This window comes from Amaranthus tricolor, chromosome 10 (genome assembly GCF_026212465.1).
Source record: "Amaranthus tricolor cultivar Red isolate AtriRed21 chromosome 10, ASM2621246v1, whole genome shotgun sequence".
In the NCBI taxonomy this organism is placed as follows: Eukaryota; Viridiplantae; Streptophyta; class Magnoliopsida; order Caryophyllales; family Amaranthaceae; genus Amaranthus; species Amaranthus tricolor.
Window position 1 is genome coordinate 440,791 of NC_080056.1, and position 23,363 is coordinate 464,153.

General features: G+C 32.4%; 3 protein-coding genes across 4 annotated transcripts; 1 reads left to right on the forward strand and 2 right to left on the reverse strand.

Annotated features, from left to right (window-relative positions):
- Positions 1-2,959: 2,959 nt before the first annotated feature.
- On the reverse strand, positions 2,960-4,791 carry LOC130826013 (crocetin glucosyltransferase, chloroplastic-like). The gene has a single exon (XM_057691484.1). The coding sequence runs from the start codon at positions 4,641-4,643 to the stop codon at positions 3,210-3,212; it is 1,434 nt and encodes a 477-aa protein (XP_057547467.1). The 5' UTR covers positions 4,644-4,791; the 3' UTR covers positions 2,960-3,209.
- An 11,295-nt stretch (positions 4,792-16,086) lies between these two features.
- Positions 16,087-18,377, reverse strand: LOC130826014 (xyloglucan endotransglucosylase/hydrolase protein 24-like). Its single transcript, XM_057691486.1, has 3 exons — positions 17,589-18,377; positions 17,056-17,255; positions 16,087-16,751 (listed from the first exon to the last, which is right to left on the reverse strand). The coding sequence occupies exons 1-3, from the start codon at positions 17,889-17,891 to the stop codon at positions 16,394-16,396; spliced, it is 861 nt and encodes a 286-aa protein (XP_057547469.1). The 5' UTR covers positions 17,892-18,377; the 3' UTR covers positions 16,087-16,393.
- A 1,874-nt stretch (positions 18,378-20,251) lies between these two features.
- On the forward strand, positions 20,252-23,204 carry LOC130826016 (serine/threonine-protein phosphatase 7 long form homolog). Of its 2 annotated transcripts, XM_057691489.1 has the most exons (3): positions 20,252-20,648; positions 22,118-22,537; positions 22,616-23,204. In XM_057691489.1, exons 2-3 carry the CDS (start codon positions 22,118-22,120, stop codon positions 22,628-22,630), a joined length of 435 nt encoding a protein of 144 aa, XP_057547472.1. In that variant the 5' UTR covers positions 20,252-20,648; the 3' UTR covers positions 22,631-23,204. The 2 variants fall into 2 exon arrangements, with proteins under 2 accessions (XP_057547472.1, XP_057547471.1); XM_057691488.1 differs by having other exon boundaries at positions 20,252-22,537.
- The last annotated feature ends 159 nt before the right edge of the window (positions 23,205-23,363 follow it).

The following is a 23,363-nucleotide window of genomic DNA, read 5'->3' on the forward strand; positions in this document are numbered from 1 at the left end:
TTTGAGCGAATGGACATTATAGTTGGGATTCTATTGTCCATTATTTTACATAGTTTTTAGAATAATTTTATCTTTAATTTTTATATATGTAAGTGCCATGATTTCGAATGTGAAAATTTGAAATGAAGTGAACTAAATAAAATTAAATAGAATTAAAGTAAATTTAGTTAAATTGAAAATACAAGAGTAAAAATAATATAGATGGAGATAATAAACTATATGAAGATTAAATTTAGAAGAACAGCCTTAAATTTTGAGTATAACGATAGAATGGATAAAAACAATGCAAGAAGTTAAATTTATATGTTGATGGTCGAGATAAATTTTTAACATTATTTTAAATCGATCATTGAATACAATATAATTATTCTCACTAAATCGGATCATTGAGTTTATTTTAGATTACTTAATTTGAATCGATTTAAAATCGAATCTTATATTCATATTGATATTTATATAATTTTAATTTATTTTAAAATCAATCGAAATCAATTATAAATTCAAGTTAATGGCCAATTGGTAAATTTTTTGAACATCTCTAATTCTCCATGTTAAATAGAATTAAGCAATCCTTCTTATTCTCTCTTTTAAATTAAATAATACTTCTTCACTTTTAAAATTAAGTCGACAAAAATTAATGGAGCTTACAATTAAAAGAAAAATAATATATGAATTGTACACATCTTAATTGATTATTTATATAGAATAAACCATTATATATGTATATATACATATATTATGGGTTTCATGTGGTTCAAGTACAAAGTGAATGTCAGTTTGTCATAATTAATCTCAATTATTCATACATTAAGTAATTAAATATTAAAATTTTCCTATTAAAAAGTTAGAGCACCATGCTTTGTTTTCAAAGATATTTATATTTTATGTGGTATCCATGAATAAAGTGGAGTACGTAATTAGATTGGAGTATTATATTTGTTTCATTTATTTTATTTAAAGTACATTCTTAAAATTGAATAGACACCAATCCCTCTGTTTTATCTTATTTATAAATTTATTCTTTCTTTATTTGATTCATAAACTTTTTTACCTATTTATTTTTATCATTTATTTCACACTATCATTTTAAAATTAACTTCCATTATATCGACTCAAATGCTCAATAAACATCTCTAATTATACCATTTTGGTCTAAAGACACTTTTTTTTTTAACCAAATAGCTTGATGTTTGACGTCTATAGTTTATTTCACTCGAAAGAGGAGAAATCCTCTATATAACGTATAGTGATGATGAGCTGATGCTAAAATAGGTAGGTTCGTGTCTTCAAATTCATATTCACCAAAATTTTTCATATATATCACCTACGCATCATTTAAGATGGATAAAATTTTCACACCCACATGTCGACATTATATGAATATACCAAAAATTTCACACTTGCACACCTAAATATGCATTCAAACTCATACCCACCCACTATGACCAATTGAATATACCATTACATTCACCCCATGTCTACGTTATATGCATTTCATACAATCTCAATTCCTTACAAATTAGTTATATGCCTAATTTTATTTAAAGCTTACAATATAATAACATTTATATTTGTGATTTTTTCCGAAAGATTTCAATAAAATTATAAAAAATTTAATATGAAGTAGTAAGTTGTAGATATAATAGGGATATGAGGGGTGAATATAGAGTGGGAATGATCCATTAAGTAAGACTTTTCATAAGACTCATATCCATGGATTATTCATTAAATTTTTACTTATTGAAATATTTTACTTGTTGAAATATATGACTCGAACAACTGGCCCAATGTAATTAGAATTAGAAGATGATGCAATGCAAAACACAAAGTGAGGAAAACTAAGAGAGAAAAAGCTTGGAGGGCCATTGTTATGGTTTCTCGTGTTCATCTTATAATCTCCCGGTTTATAGTGAAAAATTTATTCTCGGTGTCGGTGGATGTAGCTATCACGTTGATAGTGAACCACGTTAATTTTTCGGTGTGATTTTCTTTATTGTTTGTGAATCTTTATTGTTTCATTATTGTTTTTCGATCTTTACTTCCGCTGTCGCACAACATTACTTATTGTTTCATTATTGTTTTTCGATCTTTACTTCCGCTGTCACACAACATTACTTATTTGTTATTCCTACCGATGTAAGAAGGGGAGAAAAGCTTATCTTTATCTAGATAGTAAGAAGGGGGAATCTGGAACAAACTGTCAAGGCCACGACTTAGTCATTTGTGTGTAATATTAATTAATTCTATACTGAGAATCTGAGATCTTAAATTTGCCAATCGATGAAAATTGAATATTTACGATAAGAATAAAATATTCAACTATTCTCCCATTATTTTCAGTTTTGATGTGCTATATTTTCACACTGGGCCGGCCCCAATTTCTGACAAAGCTCGGCAAATCCAGGCAGGGCATGTGGAATTATAGTAGGCCGAGGATCCACTAATGTAGTTATCCATTACTCATTCTTTACGCATAGACAAAAAGCCCATGTAAAGATTGAGCTCAAAATTATTAAAATAACAAAAGTTTTCTTTGTTAAAAATAAATTAAGCTCAAAATTATTCGAGTAGCTAGAATAATTACTTTAATCTACACATTTTTTTACTTTATGTAACTTTATCCTTGTTGATGATAACAAATAGGTCGTTTTCTATTAATTATTCAAAAAACATTATCTGTTATTATACATAAATAAAAAGTGCACATGATTCAGTAAGTCTTTTTAATATAGTTCATTATATCTCAAAACCAAAGAATTATAAATCTTACATGTTAAATATACAAAAAGACAAAACGACTAATAAGGCATTTTTCTCTATTTCTTTTCCAATGTATTGCACCACATCCTCATAGTACTTATCAAGTAGTGATTAGGAGTAGGCCAGTAGTTTTCTATCCTCAGATCTATTTATGATCTAACACCAAATAATTATAAAGAAAAAATATATCCTCATCATATTGTATAAGGAAAGCTTGATCAATATTTATATCAAAAGTAATACAATTACACATCTCTATGAAACTCAATTTATTTTCTTTACATTTGCCAACACAAGAATCTTACTATAACTAATATAGTATAATAATTATACAACATGCATGAAACTATAGCTTAAAACCTTAAAATTAAATTAATTACTACTAATCATTCATAAAAAGATAAAATATATCAAATATTAGTATGTTAATTGATCATAAATTTTCATAATCATGGATTTTGACAATCAACATTGAACAATTCCTCCATGAATGCCTTCAAATTTCTATCAGAAGATCCACCTTCTTGAGCAGCTTCAACAGCCAATTCCTTCCATTTCTTAGCATTTTCTCTTATTTCCTCACTTTCCATTACAATCTCCAAACATCTCTTAATCTCCTCGCTCTTTACCAATCCTCCTTCTTCATTACTCACCTTTACCCTTACCCCACTCTTCCAAATATCTTCTACTAACTTAGCATTCGTCGTTTGGTCGGTCCATTGTGGAAACGCGACCATAGGAACACCAGATGTTAGACTTTCTAAAGTCGAGTTCCATCCACAATGTGTCACAAAACATCCGACTGAAGGGTGAGATAAAACCTCCACTTGAGAACACCAAGGGACAATTAGCCCTTGTTGTTTGAGCTGCTCCATGCAGCTCAAACTATCTTCCTCGTTATTATCGGGTACAAATTTTTCTTTTTTTCCTATTTCTCTGATGACCCACAGGAACGGCCTGTGGGTCTGTATCAGAGCGATAGCTAATTGTTCCATTTGTTCTTTGGATAGTACTGAAAGACTTCCAAAGGACACGTAAATCACCGAGGAACATTTATTTAAGTTTAACCATTTTATATAATCTGTATCTTTAGATTTTTGAAAAAGATCTCCACCAAAGGATTTATCTGAGGGATCCTTCCCATCAAGGAAGGCCGAGGGTAGGAGAGGTCCTATAGGAACTAAGCTAAGTTTTTCAATGGATTTAAATGCATGGATTTCTAAATCCTCAAAGGAATTCACAAGGATTCTTGGTTTCTCCTCTTTTTCTAATTGTTCCATTTGTTCTTGGAATGTAGGGAGAGCAAAAGTGTACAAAAAAGGGTTGGATGGTAAAAGAAATGAAGGTAGGTCACGGGTTACAAGTTTAAATGGCAAATTTGGTAATTCTAATGACCATGAGGGGTCTTTTTCACATTCTTTTATAATATCACCATAACCATTAAAGTAATAATAGTACACGTCAAAAACTGTCGCGGGTTGAATCCATAGAAGAGCGGATGGCACGTGAAACTTACGTGCCACCTCGGCCGCCCAAGGCAAAAGTAAGGTGTACACTACACAAGTAACATGTTTTCCCTTGCTGGCGCTCTTCTGAAAGAGCGTCTCCAAGGTATTAGCCCCACGCTGGCGAAAAGTTGATAAATAGTCCATGACATCCCCGTCACTTGCCCTATAACCGTTATCGTATCCATCCGAAAACGATTCAAACTCCACACCAGTAGGAACAGTGGCTTTGTCGATCCGAGTATGGGCGGAGACACTAGTGATAAGGGTAACATCAGCCCCGGCTCTCCGGAGCTTCTTAGAGAATTGTAGGGCGGGGTTGATATGGCCTTGGGCCGGGTAGGTCATAAGAAGGAAGTGAGGTTTTTGTTCCGCCATCAAAATTCTAGGTTGCAAGTAATCTTAAAAGAATTGCAATTATATATATGTATATATATTTTTTTTTTGGGTAGGATACTAGTTTTAATTTTTAGTTTGAGATTTATGTGGCTAAGAATGGAGATAGTTGTGGCTTAGAGGGTTATTTATAGAGATTTGTCACATGGCTAAGGAGTGACGTTTGTGGTGACGAACAAGATGTGGTATATTCATAAAGCTATCTATGATGTATTATTGTAATTTTTTATGTCCATGAATTTAATTTGGACAAATGAGTACAAATAAATAAGTTATTATAATTGCTTAAATGATTGGTATGGTTTGGGGGTCGCAATTGGATTTTTATGCCATTTGATAGAGTAGTCCATTTCAATATATTTTTTATGGTTAACAAATAATTAAAATAATTTATGGATGATAGTTTGTGTGTGCTTCACAACATTAATTTTTAAAAACATACTTTATTTTGAATTTTTAAAAATATTTTTTTTTTGAGATAAAAAAAAATAGTATCCTAAGTTGACACCTTTGTGATATAGCTTTTTTATTTATCACTAAAATTTTTATTGAGTTTGTTAAAAATATTTTATTTATCAATAAAAATTTCATAAACAACATGAAACATGAGCTTTTTATAAAGATTTTTCTTATAAAAGGACCAAAAAACTAACAACTTGAAATCGAAAATTAGAAAAACATTTAATATGGCAAGATTTGGATTATAGTCGTTGTACTTAACCTGTTTTTCGGTTTTTTCAAGTCATATCAATTTTTAGGTCAATTTAAATTCGGATAAAAACTTAACAAATCTAATCTTGAACGTGTGCTAGCACTTATATCTTAATATATTATTTGTTTTTATTTAGGTTCAAATTAAATGGTTGAGATGGTCAAATCATCTCATATGACTAGTGTTTGATAAATTAGTTAGCTGAAACAACTTATTATTGCAAATTAATCAATTTACAATAATTTATTCCTATCAGTGTGTTTAAAATCTACTAATAATTTAAAATCAATTGATAAAAACTGCATGTGATCAAATCCCCCATTTTAATTAATTATCAATTATCAATATGACAAACATGACAAGACAAACAAGACTTCAAAAATTATTGTGTGAATTTTTACTTCGCAATAAGACCCTTGAGCGACGAGGATTGAACTGCCAGGTGCAGTTAAGGAGGCAGGCTTGTGATAAGTTTAGAAGACATATGTGATATGTTACACTATAAGTCTACAAGTATGTGTGACTCTGAAAATGCATGGGATGTCAATTATCTTTTGAATTTGTCCTACTTAGCTTAGCCTGTCCATTCTTGGTCATTGCTCACGTAACTTTTAGTGGCGTATCTAAATTTAATTAAGTTGTTTCATGGTCTTTATTTACTCAATCAAATATTTAGCTTCAATCATGTAACCTCAAATTATGTGAATATGAGAATCACTCATTGAAAATTATTAAAGTGGTAAAAATTGTAAAAATTAATTTTTAAATTACAACAATTTTTTTTTAATATAATAGGGCATATTTATTGTCTGATTTTTAGTTTTTTTAAGAATTTACAAAAATATCGCAAATAATATGTAACCTCAAATATTGAATATCATCATCATCATCCTACCCAGTGTATCCCGCTCATAGAAAAACTATGAAGGGTCTTGAGAGCGAAGGACGGCGGCAACTCATACCCATAAAGGAGAGCGCGGCCAAAGGAGCCCCCGGCTCAAGAAAGATAAAGAGACGTAACTACATGAGAAAGATAAACTACATGCCTATAAATAAAAATAAATAAGTAGAACCAACTGCAAAAAAGAAAACAAAACTAATAATAAAAGAAACGAGAGAAGCAAGAGGGCAAGAACACCAAAAGGTAATCTAAGAGGATATCAGTAGTCTAAAACATGGATATGACACCTATCTCAAGTTCTCCTGGGTCTTCCTCGACTCCTTTTACCCTCTACTATAATTCTCTCTACCCTCCTCATATGGGCGTCGAAAGTCTTTCTATGCACATGTCCAAACCATCTCAATCTATTTTCGCCCATTTTTCCAGAAATAAGGGCAACCCCTAGTTTGTCCCTGAACTCTTGGTTCCTAATTCGATCCATCAATGTGTGCCCACACATCCACCTTAGCATACGCATTTCTGTAACTTTCATCTTCTGTTAAAAAATCTTCTGTTAAAAAATCTTCTTTACAGGCCAACATTCAGTCCCATATAGCAGAGCAGGTCTGATTGCCGCCCGGTAGAATTTTCCTTTTAACTTGCTTGGGAATTTCCTGTCACATAGCACTGCGGTGGCTGCTCGCCACTTGAGCCAACCCGCAAATGTACGATGATTTACATCTCCGTCAATCTCCCCATCCCTTTGAATGATCGATCCCAAATACTTGTACATGGTCGTACTTTTAACTACTGCTTCATTAATGGACACGTCTGGTTCACCTACCGGTGATGTCCCACTAAAGTCACAGCGCAAATACTCGGTCTTCGTATGGCTAATGCGCAACCCTTTACCTTCTAAAGTTTCCCTCCACTCATCCAATTTATTACTAAACTCCTCTCTAGTTTCTGCTACCAGCATTATATCGTCAGCAAATAGCATGTTCTACGGTACCGTTTCCCAAATAGATTTAGAAATCTCTTCCATAATGATAGTAAAAATAAAAGAGCTTAGAGCCAATTCCTAATGTAGTCCAACTTTAACAAAAATAAACTCTGTCATCCCCACCGATGTTTGAATGTTAGTCAAATAGAAAATATATACCCCTCAAAATATCATTTGAATATTTACTCTAAGAGACTGAATACATACCTAGAATTTTTGTTTTCACCACTTCAAATAATTTTTAGATAATGATATGTATGTTTTTTTTAATTAATTAACATACATTTATTAAAAAATCAAAATGAGTCAATAACTACTCCCATTTCCAAAGGGTTAAATTCCAAAACGTAATCTTCATTCTTCTCCGCCCACAGATTTATGGTTCAAACTTCAAAGGTATAGGTTAATATACAATTATTACTTGCCATATTATTATTGGTTAGAAATTAGGAATAATTAGGATATATTTTATATAAGCACTTTCAAGAATAGAAACGTATCAATATGAAATTTAAGTTTTACTAGATTTGTTTTTTCATGTTTTTCCCATTTAAAATATTTTATTTTGGATAAAGAAATTTGATTAAGATTTTCAAGACATATATAGATAATAAAATATATCTATGTGCGATCTTGTTAGATTTGTCTTAAAGTATACTTTTTTATTATATATTTTTTATAATTTTTTATGATGCGTATTTAGAGATATTAAGACTCAAAATTTACTTTGAAAACTGTGCAAGAAGTAAATGGGAAGAACATTAGGAAACGAAGGGAGTAATAAATTAATTTATTTGATTATCATTTGTGAAATTTTGAATTAAATTAATGAGTCAAAAGAAATAATGAATTCAACCATATTATTTCATTCTCGTTCTTTTAAACTCTCTTTTAATATTATCCATACAATTTAATATCTTAATTTATTTAATAACATATTTATTACAATAAGAGACAAAAAAAAAAAACTCTCTATACTCCCCATAAAAACAACACCATAATACTATTAGCTCGATTGATAGTCGATATTTAATGGTGGGAATGAGAATAATCGAAAAGTTGGTGTAATTTTGGTAGGAAAATCTCTTGACAAGTTTGATGTTCATACTTGTTCTTCTTCAATCATCTCATTATCTTTACAAAATTTATTTCAATGTTACCATTTAAAAATGTGATATTAGGAGAAATGAAAAATATGAAGATAAACGCTTATTTATGATCAAAATTTTATTACTATACGTGTGACATAGTACATTTCATATAATTTTCACTACTAATTAATCATTCAAATTACAATTATTTAGTACCAACTATCAAACAAACTGTATGAAACTATCTCAATCTCACTGGTATTAAGGATGAGTATATTTGACATATTTAAGGGTTAGACATCATAAATTACTCTTTTTAGGTCAAGGAAATTTTCATATTTTAGCTATAGAATTTTAAAACCTTAAGTACTCAATACTCCATATATACCAACTATTAAGTGATTGTAGTCAGGACAGTTTTAAAAGGTAGTTTTAAGGTGTAACTGTCTAGGGTTCAGCTTATAAATAAGCCCAAATTGAGTATTGTATAAGTAGCTTCTAGCATAGATCGAACTTACAACATTACGTTTCTTAGTTAAGCGCATGACTATTGAACTACATAGTTGAAGAAACAATAACCAAAACTACTTATATAAGGGCCCTTTTTTATTTTTCGCCTAAGGCCCAAAAATTGTCAGAAACGACACTGATTTGTAGTTAGGGGTGTTCAAAAATATCTGGTATCTGATTTTAAAAACCAGATAAATTATTCGATTTTTGAAAATCGGATAATTCAAACTGGGTATCCGGTTTTTAAACCAGATACCGGATCCGGATCAGCGTATTGGCAAAACAGGGTATCCGGATATCTAGTTTTCTACTTTTTTTATTTTTTATTTTTTATTTTTAAAATATATAAATATTTTTTCATAAATATTTTTTTTTGGTTGTTAAATTTACTAATATTAACAGTTCTAAATTATAACTAAATTGTATAACTAATTTATTGTTAATTAATTTGGACTTTTGAAAATCCAATTATATTTCCAAAATGATTTGTATTCTAACTTTAAAAAATAAGCTTTTTTTTTGAAATTGTTTAAAAAATAAGCTTGATTAAAGAATGAAAGCGAAGTGAGCTTAAATAGTTATGTCGAAAAAAACATAAAATTGTTTTAAAAAATACAAAAAAAAAATTGAAAACCGACTATCCGGTATCCAATCCAGATTAAACCAGATATCCGGATTCCAGGTATCCGATTTTTCGGACCGAAATCGAATAGTGATACTCATATATACTCCTATTTCTAGTGTATAGATATATATAGTAATACTCCTCAATTTAGTGTTCCGCACATAAATAGTCTTAACTCTTGTGTATGTGCGCTCCATTAACTCAAAGGAAGAGATGAATTGATTTAATCGTCCTTGCATTTTCCTTAATGTTCTAGTTTTGATTGTATCCGTAAGGCAGCATCCCTTTCTCATTTCCGCAATTCACCAAGTTGATTGTCGCATCACCCATGCATGTCCTAAAAAAATTGTTCTCGTGACACTTAGTCCTCGAGCCAAGAAGTTTGGATAAGTGGCGAAGCCACATGGGTCCGTAGGGGCCTAGCCCTACAATTGGCCGCTATCTACTTCACAGCTTATTCTTGCGACATATTTTTTTAGTTCGGCTGTTGTAAATTTTTCGAGTGTATAGATAGTAATACTATATATTTTTTCGATTCTCCTACTTTTTATTTTCTGGTTTCGCCGCTAGTGTGTATACAGCATATGATAAAATCTTCAATGACGAAATCTTCAATGAAGAACTCAGAAAATCAAGAAGGAAGAAAGAGATTATGCTTTTATTAATTGATAATGAGAAGAGAGCAATCAATCCAAAAATTACAGAAAACAGAAGCTTCATCCAGAAGCTTTTATACAAGGCTTTATTCAAAGATTATAATTTTACCCTTCATTTATTAATGACGATATTACCCCTGATGGGTGTTATTATCAACATCCCCCCTCAAGCTGGGAACTGTATCTAAATACATTCCTAGCTTGGACTTCAGCTTGTCATGTTGTAAGGATCCCAAAGCCTTTGTCATGATATCTGCAAGTTGTTCTGTTGAAGGAGTGTAAGTGAGTTGAATTAATCCTTCAAGAACCTTTTCTCGGGTAAAGTGACAATCTATCTCGATGTGTTTAGTACGTTCATGAAATACAGGATTTTTTCCAATGTGAATAGCACTTTGATTGTCACAATACAGGGTAACTGGTTTCAGGTTTGTTATACCCAATTCTGTGAGGAGTCTGACCAGCCAAGTTGAATCTGAAGATGCTGAGGCCATTGCTCGATATTCAGCTTCACTGGAGCTTTTAAAAAGGGTTGATTGTTTCTTAGATTTCCAGGATACTGGAGATTTTCCCAATAACAATATGTATCCTGTCACTGATCTTCTAGTGTTTGGACATGATGCCCAATCTGAGTCTGAGTATGTTGTTAGAGTCAAGTTATCTGTAGCATACAGAATGATTCCTTGACCCATGGTGTGAGAAACATACCTCAGTACATGATTCAAGGCCTGCACATGATGCACTCTTGGTTGATGCATGAACTGACTCAGAGTTTGTACTGAGAAAGACAAGTCTGGTCTTGTGTGGCTCAAAAAATTTAGCTTTCCTACTATCTTTCTATAATGCTCTGGATCTGCATATAATTCTCCTTTATCAATCATAAGCTTCATATTGGCTGGTAAAGGGGTTTTAGCAGCCTTGGTAACATCCATATTACAATCTAGAAGTAATTCCTTGGTGAACTTCTTTTGTGTCATGACAATCCCATTTTCAAGTCTACTGATCTCCATCCCCAAGAAATAACTCAGAACTCCCAAGTCCTTGATACTGAATACAGAGTGCAAATGATCCTTGAACCAAATTATTTCTGATTCATTTGAGCCTGTTACTATTATATCATCAACATACACCACTGCTATTGTGATATCATCAGTAGTCTCTTTAATGAACAAAGAATAATCATTTTTAGATTGTTTATAACCCATGTTCTGCAATTCAGAATTCAGCTTTGCATACCATTGGCGTGAGGCTTGTTTTAGTCCATATAAAGACTTATTAAGCTTGCAAACATAATTGTTTGGGTTGTCAAGCCCTTGAGGAACTCTTATGAACACTTCTTCTGTGAGTTCTCCATGTAAAAAGGCATTATTAATGTCTAACTGATATAAATTCCATTTCTTATTTCCTGCCAATGCCAATAAACATCTCACAGTAGCCATTTTTACTACTAGTGAGAAGGTTTCAAAATAATCAATTCCAGATCTTTGTGTGAATCCTTGAGCAACCAATCTTGCTTTTAACCTTTCAATGCTTCCATCTGCTTTAAGCTTCACTTTGTATACCCATCTACAACCAATTGGTTTCTTCTCTTTTGGCAAAGGTACCAATTCCCATGTGTCATTTGCAATTAGTGCATCTAATTCTCTTTTCATGGCTGCTGTCCATCCTGCATTTTGAGAAGCTTCTAAATAGCTAGATGGCTCTGAAATTTCTGAGACTTTGTTTATGAGCACTTTCACTTGTAAAGGCAGAGTATCAAATTGTACAATATTACACCAATGATTGTGTAAAAAATTGGTTGTACACACATACTGATTCAAATATGTAGGTCTTTTCTTTGATCTTTCTGATTGTCTTGTTTGAGAAACAGGACAAGGTGTATTTTGTGGAGTTAAAGTGTTTGAGGAACTGGACTCACTGATTTCTGTAGTAACATCAGTGTTAGGGTAGTCTTGAAATGCTTCTGGTATTGGATAGTTCATATTCAGGTCTAAGGATGTGTTTATGGGAAGAAAAATGGGATATTTTGTGGTGTTCTCTTGTGTTTCATAGTGGAAAGGCAAGTGTTTTTCATAGAAAATTATATCTCTTGAAATGATAATTTTGTTTTTCTTCAAATCAAAAACCTTGTAAGCTTTCTGATTTGGTGGATAGCCTAATAGAACACAAGGTGAAGACCTCTCATCAAACTTTGTTCTTCCATTTTTTAATGTTGATACATAGCATAAACAGCCAAATACCTTTAAGTGACTCAGATCTGGTTTCTTTCCATTCAAAAGCTCATATGGAGTAGCAAGATTTACTGAACTTAATGGCATTCTGTTGATAACATGAGTGGCTGTCAACAAACATTCACCCCAGAACCTTATTGGTATTCTTCACTGAAAAAATAATGCCCTTGCAGTCTCTAATAAATGTCTGTGCTTTCTTTCTACAATTCCATTTTGCTGTGGAGAATCAGGACAAGACTTCTGATGTTTGATTCCATTCTTTCTGTAAATGAGCAAGATGTCTCCTTCACATAATTCTTTGGCATTGTCAGTCCTTATACATAATACTGTGCTGCTGTATTGATTCTTAATAAAGACAAGTAAGTCAGAAATAATGCTCACAACATCAGTTTTATTCTTCATAAGAAATGTCCATGTATTTCTGGAAAAATCATCTACAATGGTAAGAAAATAACTACAAACATCATGAGTTTTATTCTTATAAGGTCCCCATGTATCTATATGGAGTAATTCAAAACACTTCTTGGTTTGAGACAAACTTACAGAGAATGGTTTCCTAGTCTGCCTAGCTTTATGACAAACTTGACAAATTATTTCACTTCCTACCTTATTGTCAAAAACAGGATTAACTAAATGCAACTTATTGAAGGGCATATGTCCCATTCTAAGATGCCAAAGTTTTGCATCTTCTGTAATTTTCCCAACTTCAGCTGAATTTACAACTGCAACTTCTTGATTCTGTGTCTTCTCTATCTTTGGCATAGTTTTGTCATCAATAGCATATAACCCAGATACCAATTTACCAAGCACCATTGATTGACTCAAAGTTGGTCCCTGAATTAAGCATTTATCATGAGTAAAGATTATCTCACAGTTTAAATCTCTACATAGTCTATAAGTAGAGATTAGGTTAAACTTCAATCCAGGCACATGTAAAACATTTTGCAGTTCTATACCATTATCAAAGAGTACAGTTCCAATATGTTCAACTATCACATGCTTACCATCAGCAATTGTAATGGTGTTTGGACCTTTATCAAACACTTTATAATCCTCAAACAAATCTAGATTTGAACAAATATGATCTGTAGCACCACTGTCAACGATCCAATTTTGGTTTGAACAAATTAAGAAACATGTACCTGCCACATGTACTTGAGATTCTTGTGATCTTTGAGACTGTAAAGCCTTAAGAATACTGTTGAATTGTTCTGAAGAAATATGAGCAATATGTTCTGCTTTCTCTTCATTTTCTTCTTGCATTTGTGCTATTGCTGTAATCTTCTTTGCTTTTCCTTTAGTAAAAGTAGAAGGATATCCATGGAGCTTGAAACACTTTTCAATTGTATGCCCAGGAATTCTACAATGTTCACAGTAGGGTCTTTTTCCTGCTACCACTAATTTGTTTCCATTTGATGACTGAAAAGTCATTCTTGAACCTTGATAATGGTTCTTGTAGTTTCTTTTGTAATCTGCAGCAAAGACCATGGCTCTATTACTTGATTCTTCGTCAATTAAGCTTGCTTCCCTTTGCTTTTCTTCTTGTATGAGCAGTTTATATGCCATGGAAATGTTTGGCAGGGGTTGCATCATCAGGATGTTGGTTCTTACAGCATTAAACTTATTATCCAACTTCATAAGCAATTGTACAAGTCTTTCTTCTTGCTGCTGCTTCATGAAGGTTTGATTACAAGTACATCCACTACTTGTACAAGAAGGTAATGGATTCATCTGGTTTATTTGATCCCAAAGAGCCTTTAACTGAGTAAAAAACTCAGTAATTGAAGTTTCTAGACCTTGTTTCAATTCTGTCAAAGATTTCTGTAAAGAATATAATTGAGGTCCTGAAGTCTGAGAAAATCTTTCTTCAAGATCTTTCCATATTTCCTGGGAAGTAGTTAAAAACAAAACGCTCCTAGCAATCGAGTTTTCCAAAGATCTTAAAATGTAGGAAATGATTATAGCATCACATCTTTTCCATACACCACAATTTGGATCATCTTCAGCAGGTTTTGGCAAAGTTCCATCAATAAACCCTAATTTATTCTTTGTTGCAAGTGCAATCATCATACTTCTCTTCCATTCTCCATAAGCTTCACTGAAAAATTTCTCAGAAATGATTGGTAGTGCAGTATTCTCAAATGGATTAATGTAATAAGGTGAAGTTGGATCGGAAGTTATTGGAATTGACGGATGTGCCGCCATTTTCATGCTAAAGGAAGAAGAAAAAGAAAGAAAAGAGAAACAATTGAAAGAAACAACAGATTGATTGATTCAATTTGTTATGAGCGAAAAAGAAACAACAAATTGATTGATTCAATTCGTGATTTTATTTAGAGAAAATTACTCAAACTCTCACGATTTCTTGAAGAGATCTGCAGAAATTTAGAGCAATTGATTTTACTGTAACAATTGAAAACTTTGAGGATCTTTGATTTCCTGCTCTGATACCATGATAAAATCTTCAATGACGAAATCTTCAATGAAGAACTCAGAAAATCAAGAAGGAAGAAGGAGATTATGATTTTATTAATTGATAATGAGAAGAGAGCAATCAATCGAAAAATTACAGAAAACAGAAGCTTCATCCAGAAGCTTTTATACAAGGCTTTATTCAAAGATTACAATTTTACCCTTCATTTATTAATGACAATATTACCCCTGATGGGTGTTATTATCAACAGCATAAAGACTTCTCATACTTGACACTAAAAACATATTGCTTCACTTAAAATGCGGGCAATGGGGTATATATATGAGTTTCAAACCTGTAATGTTTTTGTTACAATTGATTTCTAATATCACGTCAACGAACTAAATCAACAAAAAATTTAGATTGATAGTTAAACCGCCAAGATAAAATAAATTATAAGATATGTTATATACTTTATTATGAATTTGATTGATATGATTTTTTTATTATTCCTAAATAGACTGAAAAAATAGAAGAAATAAGTGACAATCTAACTCAAAATCATATTTAAAAAATAAAATACTTCAAGCGAAACAAGATAGCATACTTGTTTTCATTGGCCTTGCGCAGTTCAATCGACAATAAGCTGAAAAAAAATTCTTGTATGAGATTGTCTCATCGTGAGACATGCCTATACTTAAGTTAAATAATCCAATAATATATAAAACTTTTAGTATAATGAGCCTTTTATATAAACTCGTCTACGGTAAAAACGGTCTCATTCATACAAAAGGTTGTAAGCTGAAACAGAAGGCCTCTATTGATAGCAATGCTTAAACATAGAACTTAAAAATCGGAAATTAATTCTTGTTGCCACTACTCTTATTAAGCAAGTGCTCGATTTTATGCGTTTACTTCAATTCCAATACGTTTAAATTTAACGAATCGCATCAAAAAGTTTGATTAAACAGATAATTTATACCCATACTTACTTTCTTTAAAGAGAGGACTAAATGTAAAAGATAAAACTTGCTAAAATCATTAATTAATTTAACTTATATTACAATTATATTGAATTAAGCAAGACAAAAATATAAATAACGATCTAAATATATGGCTAATAGTGTGAACGTAAAGTGTTATGAGATATACGCTTGAAGCTCAATTCGACTCTATTTGTTTATATTAGGCACGACTCGACGTGACTCAATTTGACTTGTATCAAATCCAGTCATCCAGTACACAAAATGCATTGAAAAAACCAACCAAGAGTAAAACTTATTAATGGGAGAATGTTAATATATGGAATCTTATCGGTTATAAATTGAAATATTTTTTCATTAGAACATCAATATGACGCTTAAGAATTATACATATACATTACTTTGACGAATTAATAGAAACATAATACCATTCTTCGTTTCTTTTTAATAGTTACACTTCAATAAGTGTAGCTATTAAAAACAACAAAATATAATATAATTTTGATATTACAGCTTATCTAATATCTATAATTGCTTGTATATAGAAATCTCAAATTCACACAATAATATATAATATAATAAATAGTAAATACAATGTAATGTATCCAAATAGTTGGTGGTGTTCCAATTTCTAAACCCCTGATTTCTTGCATTCGGGAGGTAAAGCTTGAGAGAAACGGTTCCAATCGGTACAATAGTTATAAATCATGTAGTTCTTTTGAACCCATCTCAATTTCATCCTACCATTGGCATCAAGATCATGGGTTCTCCATGCACCATTGGGCGAGGTATCGATGTTGAAGTTACGATAAGTGGCTGAGAAGGGTGCCTTAGACCAATCTGTCTTCACTCGACCACCTTGTGTTGCCCAATCGTCTGCATTCCAAAGACTTGCGTATATTCTTTGGGGTTGTACCTTTGGAAAGAAGGATATTCCTTCGTTTTCGTAGTTTCTAAATACTCTTAATGGTGTTTCATCTATCTTGAACCTGAAAATTCAACATAATTAAAATCAATCTAAGGAAAAAAATGTATTCAAAAGCGCTAGCTAGGTTAATTTCCCTACACTCAAGTAGGAAATAGAAGAATTAATCTTTTCTATAGCAGGTGATGAGAATTAAATCTCATTCTTTTTTATAGCTGGTGATGAAAATTACAACAAAAAGCATTAATTACTATTTTAATCTATAATTTTCAATTTAAGAAATGTGAACATTTTAAATCAAGATTTCGGAAAGTGGACAAAAAGAATGATAAGGATAAGTTTTGATTTAGTTGATTAGTTGGACTTACATAATGAGTTGTGGGTTCCAAAGAATGGTATAGGTATGGAAGTTTTGGGTTGGGTCAAACCAAAGGTGAAATTGTTGCTCCCTATTGCCTTGTCCTTGACTAAAGACATTGGTATGAATGGTGTAAGGTTGCCCACTCAGATTCCCTAAGAACTCAAAATCAATCTCGTCGTGTCTACCTGTCCTTTGATCGGATGATAGCTGCAATAAAGTGACATAATAATTACTTTCTGTTTTATTGAATTTGCTACATATAAAGCTCTTTTTCATTTTGTGCAAGTGTAATGCAAATAAGTGTCTTGAGCTAGGAGAAATATAGCATTTCAAGTTTCAAAGCTTAATTATATAGAGAATTTATCAAAAATTTTAAATGATTCATGTTGAAGAAGCAACAATTAACCTTATGCTCAAGTATGTTTTAAAATGACCATATAATAACCTCAAAGCATGCTATATATGTTTAATTTGTAAGATTAATGCTTGTGCCAATCAATAGTATGGTATACCAAATAAAAGTAAGGTAGAAAAACTTACATAAAAGGTAGTAACAGTGCCGGCAGAGTTACCAGGAACAAGTTTAATCTGCATATCAATCCTCCCAAATAAGTATTCCCTCTTAGAACGAAACCCAGAACCAGAACCCCTATCTAAGGTTAGTGCGAGTTGAGTATTTTGTGGACCAGATACTCGAACCCTATTGCCACCAAACGTAGGCTCGAATGCCTCGAGGAAGTTTCCTGCACCGTAGGCGGTTGAGCTCATGACCAATACAACAACCACCATAACAAGATTAAGCACAAGCAATTTGCCAACAAGCCCATTTGACGAAACTCCCATATTTTTTATTTCTATAGAAGATAACACAAGATAGGTTTGTTAAGTGTTAGATATGATTAAGAAAGATTGAAAGATGAGGTACTTATAGATGTGGATTTTTTTGTTGTTGCATGTTAATGCAAAGAGCTATTAGGAAGGTTGGTTCGTGTAGTGTGAGATTTGAAGGCACCAACTATGTAGGGATACATGGGCTAGCTGGCGAACCAAAAAACACAACCCAAATATTGATCCAAAATTCAATTTGTAGGTCCCTTTTGATTTGATTGGCTAATAAGTTCTTATGTTTTTGTGGATAGAAATTGTGTGAAATTAGTGTATGTCTAAAATAATGCAAGCATGCACCATTGATATGTTTGTTTATTTCATTCTATTGATGATGTAGGTTTGATTTTGAGAAGTGGCTATAGGTGTGACATACAAGAACCCATGAAGAAAAATAGTTCAAATTAAAACATTATTTTTTATATAATTGATGCAACATACAATTTAATACATGTTAATATGATTAGAATTAAAATCAAAATTTCATGGTCTTACTTTGATATTTTAGTGTAAATACGATTAGGGTCAATTTTAAAAGATGGCTAAAATTGCGAAAGATAAGCCTAAAAGAATAAAATATGTTTAAAAAACATGGATAAAACCTTACAACCCTTGGCTTAATAGTTGATACAACCCTTGACTTAGTATATTATCTTACAACCCAATGATATATGATTATCAATTGATATATTGACAAATTAATAGGTTTTTTTTCTACTATATTTTATAAACGCCCCGAATATATAAAAGCAACATATAATACAATAATATATGGAAAATTTTCAAAATTTTCTCTACCATATATTTATATATTAATGGGATATCTTTTTTATAAAAATAATGTTTCACTATTTGCACTAGCCTATAAAAAGTGTTAAAAGAATAGTTTACATACGTTTCATCTTTGCAAAAGCCAAAAGCATAAATTATAGAAGTAAATGAAATAGAAGCCATAATAATCAATCAACATCAAAATTTCATGTAAGTAGACAAGAGATGGTGAGAGCTGGGGTCGAAGTTACGCTTGTAAACTTGTCAAATAGTAATTGTGAGCTAGCTATATGCTACCCATATTAAGTGCTGGATTTATTTAAATATTGGCTGGCACTTAACCTTAGACAAGGGATGACTAATGGGCACTTTATATTTTACCATCTAAAATTATAATACTTACATCTTATTTATTATCACGATTCAAATTTTTATACACACATCTGTCCATTAGAATATATATTTAAATTTATCCTCATTCAATATGGCAAACAAAGTATTATTATGGTTATACTTTATACTAACTATATATCTAGTTATTTATACATATACTCTATTCTTTTGCAAAGTTGTTTCAGGGTGCTAATATAAACATCTGAATCAAAATTTCAAACTTATTATTAAACCATGAGATTTGTTATAATTTTATTACCGCTCCTAATTTGAAAGTCCTTGATTTAGGTTTGATGCAACAAATTCCATCTGCTATATACTTATAGAAGTGTATATTAGGGTGTTCGGACGAATTTTAAATCAGGTTAATTTAGGGTTAAGTGTATACGCAAATATCTAGCTTGCCTATCTAATTTGATTTTAATATGCAATTTGTTTTAATTTAATTTGTCTCTTCAATTTCAGTTAATCAAGTTAAATTCAAAAATTCTCTACATATCATTTAAATAGAGAAGTATGAAAGTTTCATATATACTTAATTAGTGATCACTGAATTTTCAATATCGTGTAAATAAACCATCTTAACTATAATTTATGATTAGGAATACTAGATTACATAGCTTTGGCACTGTAAGACTGCAAGGCGCCAACTAGAGTAGGGTTCATTAGTTAGCTGGCCAATCGAAATCAACAGGAATTGGGATCCTCGTTTAATAACGTATTACTTGTAGGCCCCTTTGATATTTTTTGGTAGGCACTCAATTTCTTTTTATGAATTTTGGATAATTTGTTTTTAACTTTTTCTAAAGAATATAAGGAGAATATAAAAACTTTAAAATGCCTTGTACACAATCTCTTACAAATAATTTTTAAAGAATGTTAAGTTGATTTAAAGTTATAACAATTTCAATGAGCTAAATCTTTACTTTGAATAACATCATAAACCCTAAATAACATAGTAAACCGGAGGGTTGATGGTTAATAGAAGTATATGTAAATTAGTTTTATACAATTGGAAATAGAAGTTCTATATATGTATATATACTATTACTTGCTACTTGCTAGTATTGAAAGTTTTCCCATAATATTGCAAAAAAAATAATTAATTCCCACTTTGCTTGAAATGGGAAACTATTTCCCACATTACCGTCCACGTAGGATAGGTGTAAGAAAATTTTTTTTTTCCTTTTTTTTTTTAAATATAACCGCTACTGAAATGGCGGTTTTGTTTAGGAATCTGAAGTAAACCGCTAGATGAAATGGCGGTTTTATGAATATTAATTTTTTTTAAAATAAAAAAATAAATAACTAATAGTAAGCAAACCGCCACTTGAAGTTGCGGTTTTGTAGCAGTACAAAATAACAGGTATTTCGTGTATTGTTCACTTCATTCCATTTTTCCTATTCGCTTCTTGTTGCCGTGCTCTCTTAAAAAAAAAATTTCTTTACTCTCATTTACTTCATATTTACAATTCCTCTCATTCAACTAAACTAATCAACTACATTCCCATCTTCTCCTTGTCTTCTTGTTCATTTTCATCCTCATTTAAGGTATGAATATAACCCTAATTTTTTTTCAATTTGCAAATTGTTTTTTTGTTCATTATTGTTGTCATTTGAAGTTATAAATATATTGATTGTTTGTTACATTCTCTTGATTTTATGATTTAAGTTTACATTTTAGAAGTTTTTGGTTGAATTTTATGATTTGGTTTGTATGCATATAAAGTGTTTGATGAAATGCTTCAATGAAAGTTTATTACTTTGTAGGGTTAGTTTAATGATTTTAGTATATATTCATGGTATTTTTAGCTTTATATTTGAAATGAACCTTTCTAATAAGTGTTCTAATACCTTAATATCACAAATTCTTGTATTCAAATTAACACTTCCCTTGATCACAATCAACAATTAAGTGTATGTGAAATCACGTGAAAAACAGTTTGTGTTTGCAGAATATGGATCATTATCCCGTTATAGTGTATTGGGGTGGGGAAGTAAGTTATACTGAATCCCATGTTGGGTATAATAGAGGATTAAATACAGTCATGTTTATCCATCGTCAGAATATTAATTTTGAGGTGTTTCATAGCAAAATCTGTGATGTAATTGGTTGTGATCGCAACTGTTTTATGTTAAAAATGAAGATGAAATATCCAGTGACTGGGAAAAATGTGTTAGTCTCGATTAAGAATGATAAAAGCATAAGTGCTCTTGCTTATGCGGCATCACAAGCCCCTGGAACGGCAATAGGGATTTATGTTGAATTGGTTGCAAATTTGGATAATACGAGAGAAGTCATAACCAGCATGGAACTTCCGGAATCAGGTCCTAATGTACGCCATGATACATTCACAGAAATGTTAAGTAACCCAAATTACGTTAATGAGCACTTAGATGAGTTTACCTCTCCAACTCATTCACGTGGCATTGGTGGTGGTGTAATGAACACCTTTTCCACGAGTCACTTGGGTAGGCGTAATGCGAACGAGGTTGACTCTTTAGATCAGGAGGATGAGCATATTGATTATGATTCAAAGGAGGAGGATGAAAGAAGAGAAGCTCTAGATGCAGCGATTAGAGATGGTGCTCCATCTCAAGACTAGCTTAGAATTGATGAGGTTGATCAAAGATTGATTGATGCATGGATGACCTGGAACGATGACAACTCCATGAATGAAAATGGATACTTTAGGATAGGGCAAGAGTTTAGCTCCTTAGACCACCTTAAGAAGAATGTTAAAGCATGAGCGATTTCTAACAATAGAAACTTTCGTGTAATTGAGTCAGAGCCTTCAAAGTAAGTTATCCAATTCATAATTTCACTATTTTATGATACATGAAAATGTTAAACAATGTTCATTTATTTGCAGCTGGCTTCGCGTATATCTTTTGAGGTCCCACTCCCCACATACTCTCGTCTACTATAGAGACGCACTTGATCGACAATGGGACGAGCAGGTTATTAACATTTACTATTTGTATTAGTTATGAATAAATTGTATATATTTCTATTACAGATGACATGGCAGCCTTACACAGCGGCTAAGATGAACGCTCTGCCACACATATGTACATCGGTCCACGAGATTTGGAGATCGCGTTGTCCACTTATTTGCTTTGACATCGTCGAGCTACATCTCCCGGATCGTGTCATGCGTCAATTCGGTTTGGAGCAGGTTATTCCGCATGCCTGTGACACCCAACCTCAACTACATGCGATCGATCGGAGGACTGGGGACAAGAACTACGTCGTACGACATAGATCGCATGTAGATGCGTGGAATGACCGAGCATCTGAATTGGTTCGAGGAGAGAACTTCACAGGTCATAGCTCTGGTACGTACATGAGTTGGTACAGGCGTATCTCCATATTACGCCTAACGAACACCACATTTGCGCAGCCAGGATCACATTACCATCCGACATCTACGTTACTGGTACGTCTTCCTTTAACACTCATAACATATAGTAATACTTTTATGTGATTCTTTTAACAATATAATGATAACATACAGGCTGAGCGCATCTGATCGGTGCTCATACAATGCAATGACATGATTCAAGGGGCCGCTACATCGCCAGTTGATGTGGGGTATCGGCTATGTTCTCAGACCCTAGGCTCCATTAACGCGTCATTGACCGATGCATTGAGTCAGGCGGGGTATGAGTACCTCATACCGACTCCACCCATCATTGGCGAGGAAGATGACACATTCCACACTCCTTCTCCACGGAGTTCAGCCCACCGAGGTAGCTCTTCCGGAGGATCAAGTACTCGGTCCACAAGAGGTCGCCAACGTTCATCTACTCGAGGTCGGTCTTCCAGATCGCCATCGACATCCGGTACTATGTCGTCATTCGTTCCTCCTACTTCCATCACCACTCCTCCTCCACATCCATCGCCTCCGCAAAGGATCATCACATATCAGCGTGCTAGTCAACGACGAGCTCCTGCTTTTAATGTCATTGCGGAGGTCGACGAGTACACACCATCATCATCCACCGGTGCGCAAAACAAAAGGGGTCGGGGATTATAGTTTAACAAACTTTGTATCTACTTATATGATTTGAACTTCTTGTATGACTTTCCATGATTGTAATATATCTTTGCATTATTTTCATAATTAATGTTTTCAAATTAAGCTGGTTCGTAATTGATTATTATGGAATAGATGGTATTGAACTAGTTTAATGCAGGTTGCGCTAACTATTTATGGGAAATGAAAGAAAAAAAAATAAAACGTTGCAGGGTACAGAGCAAAC

Coding starts and splice junctions, on each gene's coding strand:
- LOC130826016 (XM_057691488.1), top strand. CDS start 21,056: ATGGATCATTATCCCGTTATAGTGTATTGGGGTGGGGAAGTAAGTTAT.
- LOC130826014 (XM_057691486.1), bottom strand. CDS start 17,891: ATGGGAGTTTCGTCAAATGGGCTTGTTGGCAAATTGCTTGTGCTTAAT. Junction 17,256..17,588: donor GCACTGTTACTACCTTTTAT/GTAAGTTTTTCT, acceptor ACTTTATTGCAG/CTATCATCCGATCAAAGGAC. Junction 16,752..17,055: donor TGGAACCCACAACTCATTAT/GTAAGTCCAACT, acceptor TTGAATTTTCAG/GTTCAAGATAGATGAAACAC.
- LOC130826013 (XM_057691484.1), bottom strand. CDS start 4,643: ATGGCGGAACAAAAACCTCACTTCCTTCTTATGACCTACCCGGCCCAA.